This window comes from Anneissia japonica, unplaced genomic scaffold (genome assembly GCF_011630105.1).
Source record: "Anneissia japonica isolate Jap-2015-1 unplaced genomic scaffold, ASM1163010v1 scaffold288060_len1141017_cov207, whole genome shotgun sequence".
Classification (NCBI taxonomy): domain Eukaryota; kingdom Metazoa; phylum Echinodermata; class Crinoidea; order Comatulida; family Comatulidae; genus Anneissia; species Anneissia japonica.
This window is the reverse complement of record NW_022712486.1, coordinates 946,517-955,636: the sequence shown is the minus strand read 5'-3', so window position 1 is coordinate 955,636 and position 9,120 is coordinate 946,517. Positions and strand designations below refer to the sequence as shown.

At 33.4% G+C, this 9,120-nt stretch overlaps 1 protein-coding gene across 1 annotated transcript in view; it reads left to right on the top strand.

Moving 5' to 3' along the window:
- Positions 1-1,433: 1,433 nt before the first annotated feature.
- The window catches only part of LOC117107877 (voltage-dependent L-type calcium channel subunit alpha-1D-like), a 13,164-nt gene continuing 5,477 nt past the window's right edge, over positions 1,434-9,120 (top strand). Inside the window, exon 1 of the mRNA XM_033249698.1 lies at positions 1,434-1,675. Within this exon, the coding sequence (XP_033105589.1) occupies positions 1,657-1,675 (19 nt within the window). The 5' untranslated portion in view covers positions 1,434-1,656. The remainder of the gene's footprint in view (positions 1,676-9,120) is intronic.

Here is a 9,120-nt window from a genome sequence, read left to right as displayed (position 1 = left end):
TTCCCCCGACGAGGGGTCAGATTTCCCCGACGAAAGCAAAGTGGGCGTGGTCAATCGATTAAAGGGGTTTCGAAAGTGGTCCATTTTGACAATTTAGGGGCCCGTTTAGGGTTTCAAGGGCTTATTAAATCAATTTTGGAGTCTACTAATATGTAGAAAGTACATATTTCTTTTTTTCTCCCTACGAATTGTTATTCTGTAAGCGCTATTAGTCCTATGATTCCAGATCACTAAATTACTCGTATATACTGCTGTTCTTATTCATTAAGGGGTCGGGCGCGTGTTTTTTAGGATGTGATGAGAGAGGAGATGTGAGTCTTACGAGCATCGGGGATAGTTCATCCTATGATCAATATTTATAGATACATCGTTAGTGTAGATATTTGCAACGTCACACCGACACAGTACACTTTGTTTATTAGGATATTGGCATAAAAACTATAATTGAAGTGCGCCACGACACTGTCACTATCGCTTGTGTAGTTAATGGCACGGAAGTACGGACTAATAATTTAATATTTATCAACAAACATCATTATCATCACATCAACGCTGTCGTCATCATCATCCTCATCAACGTCGTCGTGTTGCCGTCGTCGAGACCATCACTATCATCACCGTCGTCGTCATTATGATCAAAATTGTTAACACCATTTACATAATAATAATAATAATAATAATAATAATAATAATAATAATAATAATAATAATAATAATAATAATAATAATAAACCATAATTATTATATAACAATCATCATCAGCATTATATAACGACCACCATTATCATCGTTATCATCATCATCATGATCGTAAATATTTTTTTTCTCTGGTTTGAAGTTTTGTATTTTCTTTTTCTGACTTGATTTAGTTTTAATGTTATACTTTTTACCCGTTTTAGTTTTAGTGTAGGCCTACGTTATTTTGAACTTCTTTTTGCTTTCTTTATATTAGATATAGTTCTTGGGTGCACCATCAAAGTGATGGGTGCTACTGATCTGAAAGTGAACCCGATAAGTCGTATCGTTTCATCACCTTCATCATCGTCTTAATTATCATAATTGTTGTCTTAATTATTGCATCAATATTAGGCCTAAAAACCAGCATCATCATCACCACCATCATCATCAAATGCTAACCACATCGTCACATATCTTATCATCATCGTCACATATCTTATCATCATCAACATCATCTTTTTTTTTCTCGGCTTCTAAATTATGCATTTTCTTTTCAATGAACAAAATATCTTTGAAATTAAGCATTGAATGTATTGGAAAGAAACATTAGAAACAAAGGCGTGGGTAGACGGGAGGTGGTGGTCCTATCACTGATCAGGTATTGTTAGTTTTTGTCGTAAAAATGCCGTGATGATACATATCAATTTGACTTTGGCGCCCTCATTTTGAAGAACGACCCGGATGGTGGTGGTAACACAACTGCCAACTACAGCTGTGTGGTAAGATCGCGAAGAACCTTTAAACACATAGTTAGAGATGCGATGAGAAATAGATAGAAGTAAAGCTTTTGCCGCGAAGAAGTATATGATGTCTCAGTCTTTGGAGAAATAATACAAACGATAATTATGGTGCCACTAATTAATCGGAATTAATGATTGGAATTGTTCATAAACGAAGAAGCTGAATCAAGCAATCGAAATGGATAGAACATCGACAGGTAAACTCTCTCTTTCAAAACTGTGATTTCTCATGTGTCGTCTGATTCTGGAATTTATGAAAGCAGTTGACAGAACTGGTGTGTAGGTGCTTTAGTCGCGTTAAAAGTTGTTTACCGTAGGTTGACTTTATTTAGGCGATGTAGCTATACTACTAAAGTCCTCTAGGTCCATAACCAATATCAATATATTATATATTGTTTATGGAGTAGATTTGGCCGCCTTTTGAAAATTGAATGAATTGAGTCTCATCTCACAGACACTTGGGATTGATCTTGAACCAGTCCCCTCACAGTCGCTGACACAACCAAAACCCAACAGGTCTTTAAAAGACGAGCTTTCAAATACCGGATCTATAATTGTATGCCGACGACATAAATACGATTGAACAAGAACTAGATCAGACAGCAAATGTAATGCTCTTTTAACAAAGTGTATGTAAAAACGGGAGTCTTAGTAGATAATTAAATAACATTCGTTTGATCTTAATTAGACCTTGAGCTTTAGAATCAATAAACACATGTGTTTTTTCCAAATGAGAACAAATCAAATTCAAGCTCTGTCCTTTGTTCGAGACTAACTTTAGGTAAAATATCCAAATAAATGAATCGATGTTGCCTGTTTGTGTACGGATACTCAAGATTCAAAACTGAAATGAAATACGTGAGAAGAGACATCAAAATGGTAACCCTGATAGGTCGTGTGCTAGATTTTATCAATCTATTGAGCAGTGTATTTGTTCTGTGTAACTGTACACAGATATTCTCTATTGACCTCTGGTATTGTAGCTTTTTTTTAAATTTGATTTGTGTGAATTTAGACCAATCCAATGCTTTAAAAAAAAATTAAATTGTTAAACTATCATTGATAATACAATTTGTATTGTTATTTTCCTTTTGTTCTAATTGACAGTTTTTCAGCATAAAAGTAATCTTTTTATGAGTGTTTTATGGGAAATTCGTTAAATCATGTACTTTGACCGCTCAGTGACCCCTTTTCTCTTATGATGTAATTTTATTGTTAGTGGATTGAATTGAAGTTTATTTTTAATGTCTTCACATCTAACGAGTGACTCAACTAGATGAAAGCATTACAAGGTCTTATAGTGAGGATTTTATTTGTTTGTTAGTAAAAATGCTTACTTCATGATTTAAACCCTGGATTTGAAGGAAAGAATCTGAACCACCAGCTAAAGCTTCACTCCCTGAACTTTCTGATGGGAAAGTAGCTTACAGTAGTTTAGTTGGCCAAACTGGTGGTACTATTCTTGGTGTTTACTATAGTTGGTTATCTTTAAATTTTAGCAAGACAATAGAAATATCGACCTACTGTTCTATATGGTCAACACGAGATACCATATGAAATTAGCACGCACTCTATGTAAAAACCGTTATTACAGAGGCCAGCAACACTAACAGCTGTTATGGGTGTACAACAGTATGCTCATAGGGTGGAGCTTTTCTTCCGCTGGGGTGATGCGTTCGTATTCACTGTCTGCGTATCAAGTCTTCCGACCTGAATCCCGAGGTTTGGGGTTCAGGTATTATTTTATCCAACATAATTTATTTGAGGAAATTTAAAAAAAAAATTTACTATAGTCATAGGGAGATGAGTCTTCAGCTAACATCATCTGACCTATGTTAATCCTATGTCAATTCACTGTTGCTGGTTTCCATGGTGATCTAAATCTGAAGTTAACAAAATTAACCATTACTTATTCATGCACGGCTGAGGGTAATTAAAGGATAATTTTGTTAACGGTCCAGGTGTTATTCAGAAACACAGCCTTTGTCAAATTCAAGTACAGTATAACATTTGGAATTTATTGGGAAGGCTTTGATACTAGAAAGAAAAGAAAAATGAAATGATAAAAAGGTAAAGAATTGAAAAGATGAAAATTAAGAAAAATATTAGAAATGATAAATGAAAAAAGGCATTCAAAGACAAGATGAAAGCATATAAAAGGAAGGGAAAAAAAATAAGACAAAAAAAAAAAAATGAATATTTTATAGCACAGAATAAATGAAAGCTAAAAAAAGACATAATTATTAATACACTCTGCTTTGAGCACCCAATCTTTTGGGTGGGAAATGTGTGCATTATTTAAAATATTAATTATTATTAAATTAAGATTCTGCCCCAACATGAAAACAATTCAGATGTTGAAATAATGCCACATTCTTTACAGAAAGCTGTTTGAAATTTCTATTGTAAGTAAACATTAGATTTAAACTTAATATAGATTTCAGATGTTTTTGTGAGCAGTACTGTAGTACCGTACTATATTTATATAGCACTTTGTACTGACATACGGTACTGTACCACGGTCTTTACTAGCTTGTACAGTACAAGAAATTGAACCAGTTTTGTTGATGAACACAGGGGCGTACCGTGGGGGGTGGGGTCGACCCCACCTTTTAAAGAAAGTGCCCTTTAAATATGCTCGCTTCACTCACAAATAACGCACCCCGCGAATTCTGAAAGCTTCACTAAATTGCTCCAAGTTCAGCTTGCCCCCTGCGCTTTCATTTCGAACCTCCCCCCTTAGATTTTTCACCGTACGCCCATGTGAACATGAAATTTACAAATCTATGAGTCTTCCTGAGCTATGAAATTAATAAAATATGAAGTATGACAAAAAGAATTGGTTTTGAAGAGGGGATCGCTTCCCCTTGAGTTTTTTAGCAAAAGTCCATGAGAGAACTACAGCAACTACTGAATCAGCGTGCTTTTATTTTGAAAACCTTGTCAAAGGGAATGAGATTTGGATGGCTTGCAATTTTTACTCATGTGCCTTCCATTGTTGACCTTGATATTATAAGTAGCGTCTTTCCAAGTACCTACAGGCAATATAGCAACATATTGGCCATGTTTAGCAGCAGCTGACCAGTTGAATCAAATACTGTAGTTGTTAATTACGTATGCTGCATTGCCTAGATCACCAATATTCCTTTAATGAATTGTAATGCAGGTAATACAATAATGAAACACGGCCATTGATTTACCAAATTAAGGTAGAAGGAAATTTATTAATCAGGTATGGTCCATTTTCATTGACTGTATTGTCCAAGTTCATTGGATATCAGTATATTGGTCCTTGTTCATTGGCGAAATTGGCCACTGTCTTGGTCTTCGGTCATCAGACTTTATTGGTACAGTATTTGTAATTGGTCTTTTTAATTGTTCATTGACTGTTGGCGATTTGACCGTTGGTTATAATATTATTAGCTAATTTGGTATTGGTCATTTTGTATTGACTGTCAGTGTTACCAGTATGCTTCTACAGTAGTATAGGTCATTGGCTATCATTTTTTGGTCATTGACACTTGGCCTAATTGAGTGTCGGTAATTGCGTTTGGCAATTTACTTTAATTGCAAGTAAAGTTTTTTAATTTAAGATATAAACTATACAAGATATCAGGCCCGTAGCCAGGGGATTTTTCAGAAAATTCCCTTTTGTTCAGCAAACCCCCAACCCAAATAGCCAATGAACCCTTTAAAATCCCTCCCTCTATACTCAGTGGATGATTCTCTCCTTCACAAAAATTTCTATTGTAGGATTATTACAAATATACTATTTTTAAAATTGCAAGACATCTTTAAAGCCCTCTGAACCCCATTTGGCTCTTAGGTGATGTCCCTTAACCCGATACTTAGAATCCCCTCCCTCGTTTTGTAGATGCTGGCCTGAATACAGTAGGCACAGTATTTATAATGGTGAATTGTCAAACCAACTATACGATAGTGATTTTTTATACTTTGTTATTATATAACTGATTTTTTTCACTTCAAGAACCAAACTTTTTAAAGAATATTACAGGTATATATCATTATGTACTGCAGCTTCATATTCTGTATTTTTTATTTATTGTTTTTAAAGGGCATCTATCTCCATAAATTGCTTTTAGGAATGTAGCTGTATAAAAATCATTTTTATTACTGGTGAACTTTGACCCTTGTGCACAAATGCATTCAGCATTATGTCTCCTATCAGTATCAATCACGTTTTGATAGATTTGATTGAAAAGTATCATGGAAATAAATACCAGTAGTGTATAATGGACGACAGAAGGCATCAACACAACATGATGCAGTACAAAACTGCAAACTGTTTTCTAAGTAAATTGTAAACATATACATGAAAGTCTGGAAAATTCATCTTTATATATTATAAATATTATTCTTCCAAGTACCTATATGTAACCAAAACATTGGCCATGTTTAGCAGTAGTTGATCTGTTAAAACAAACATTCGTTAATTATGTATACTGCCCAAATAACTCATAAAACTCCCAAAAAATCCTTCCATCTATACACGATGCATTACAAAACAGAAACTGTTTTCTAAAGTACATTGCAAACACATACTTGCTATATGGAAATCTGGACAATTCATCTTATATATTATAAGTACCATCCTTCCAAGTACCTATATGTAACTAATACATTGGCCATGTTTAGCAGCAGTTGACCTGTTGAAACAAGTATCTGTTAATTTTGGATACTGCCCAAATAGCACATAAAATCCCCAAAAAATCCTTCTGTCCATACACAATTCATTACAAAACATGACAGAAGGCATCAACACAACATGATGCAGTACAAAACTGCAAACTGTTTTCTAAGTAAATTGTAAACATATACTGTATGAAAGTCTGGAAAATTCATCTTTATATATTATAAATATTATTCTTCCAAGTACCTATATGTAACCAACACATTGGCCATGTTTAGCAGTAATTGACAGGCTGTTAAAACAAGCATCTGTTAATTATGTATACTGCCCAAATAACTCATAAAACTCCAAAAAATCCTTCCATCTATACACGATGCATTACAAAACAGAAACTGTTTTCTGAAGTACATTGCAAACACATACTTGCTATATGGAAATCTGGACAATTCATCTTATATATTATAAGTACCATCCTTCCAAGTACCTATCTGTAACTAATACATTGGCCATGTTTAGCAGCAGTTGACCTGTTGAAACAAGTATCTGTCAATTTTGGATACTGCCCAAATAGCACATAAAATCCCCAAAAAATCCTTCCGTCCATACACAATTCATTACAAAACAGAAACTGCTTTCTGAAGTACATTGTAAACATACTATAGTCTGGAGAATCCATGAAAATTTAAACTTTCAAAGTTGCTCATGTCAAACTATTTTGTTTTTGGTGATTTCAGACTTTAATATAAAAATCTTAATAGACAATTAATTTAGGTTCTACAATACACAAAGGAATACGTATGTATCCCTTTATTATGATTTTGATTCAAGTAAATATAAAAGTAATATTTAGCCCAACATAGACAATGTATAATAGGCCTACATCTTCAATGAGGTTTTTTTCTATTGTTGTGGCGTTCATTATTAACATGTCATCTTTGCCATAAGTGTAAGAGAAAAATGCCACAATAGAGACTTTATTCACTAATTACCAATTTCACATTCTAACGAGCTATTTTAAGCGCCTGTTAATTATAAATGCAGCTATTGTGCCAATGCATGTCATACAGTGTATGCCTGGACTAATTTGTGTTGTCAGTACATTATAAAACTGCGTTAGTGATGTTAAGGTATACCACAGATAGAAATAATTTGGCACAGTTAATAACCAGCAGAACATACAGTACTTGAAGTGTTGAGAAGCTGTTATGTTCAGTATTTAAAAATGGGTTCTGGCAAATTTTGACGGAGGCTAGCACTACTGTACACTATACAAATATCATGACCTTGTTGAGGTCCAGGAGCTAAGCTCTTTGGTGGAAGAGAAACTGGGCGATGTTAGGCCATTGTAAGTTGTTCTGGGATGTTTCATAATGAACGGTAAAAGAATAAAAAATTTAATATAACTTAATAAATGCAAATACTATATATAAAAAGGTTTGTAACTTGATCTTAAAATTGAAGAGAAAGTGTAAATGACCATTTACCATTCCATTATTGTATTTTCCATTTTGTTCAAATCTGATTGTATAATCATGTTTTAAAAAAAATTCTTTTGGTTAATTAATAGTACATACAGTATGCAAATAATTTGACTTGTGTAGTGGGAAATCCAGCTGGTTGCCTTGTTAATTTGCATAATTATTAATAGATGAGTCAGCTGAGACTGACTAATTTTTATAATATCTTTTACAATGAAGAAATATATTTCTCCAAGTCTTGTCTGCTTGACTGTTGATTATAATAATTTATTATGAACTACATTTTTTTTTCATTGGAAGGTGGATTCAAAACAATTAATATAAGAAATAAAACAAAGCAAACAAAAATAAGAATTTCAAAAGGAATATTGAACATTGAGGCAGTTGGCAAACAGAAGGTCCAAGTTTTGTACAATATCATACAGTGCATATTGAAGTAGTCCATGCCTGTGTGCATTAGACTTTTCCACAGATTTAATCGAACCTAACAACCGACCAATCAGAAAAGGGCCAGGAATATGCACATGTATCACAAACACATGTTGTCCCACAAATTCTTGTGTTTGCGTATGTCTTAACACTGTCGCCTTCTGGGACCTTAGCAATAATGTCCAATGGAGTGGGGGAGGGGGAGCGTAGCGGAAAGGTCACATGTTATTTCTTTACCGTTTCTTTTACCTATATTAATTCATGGTTGCTTCTTTGGAATGCTCGTTATTCATGTCATTGAGCCTGTCACTTTTTTTTTTGTTTAATACCTGCGTTGCATTTAGAAAAATCTAGCAAAATGTTAACATAAAAAATCTAAATGCTTGTAAATGAAGTAGACATCTTTATAGTTAATTATGCCAGCAATTTATCAGTGGACAGTCAGATTATAAACAATATGGAACTGCTTGAAAGAAAAAAATATTGAGAAAGAAGAGGAAACAAATTAAAATTTATACACAATATTAAGAAAAAGCAATTTATTAATAAATTATTTTACTAAACTATTTTTTAAGGATACCGCTGTACAAATCCAATTTTCCCATCATGTCGTTTTATCAAAATGTCTTGGGAAAGGGAATGGCTGAGTTGGCAGACATCTAGGTCATGGCAACTCAAATTACAATAGAGAAAATCAATACAAATTTTGTAAATGAATCGATCTTAACACCAGTTTGTATAACGTTGATTGATTAAGTGTTGGATCTTAATATTTACAACTTTATCATTTTATTGTGAGGTTATTTGTTGTTGTATTAAAGCTTTCAATAGCTCTGTTTTTAGTAGAAATATAATACCACCTGTATTATGTCATTAACTATATGAACTGACTTAAAAAATGTAGCCTTCAACAATAAAAACACTATATTAAATGTTAATGCATTTTGAAATAGCATGAGTTGGGTTGCATTAGCCTTTATTAATACACAAAGAATATTTAGTAAGGTAGGGAAATTAACATAAATGCTTTGAATGGAAAATGGTTGATTTATTGATTGGTGTTCTGGCTTTCAACCTTGAAGTC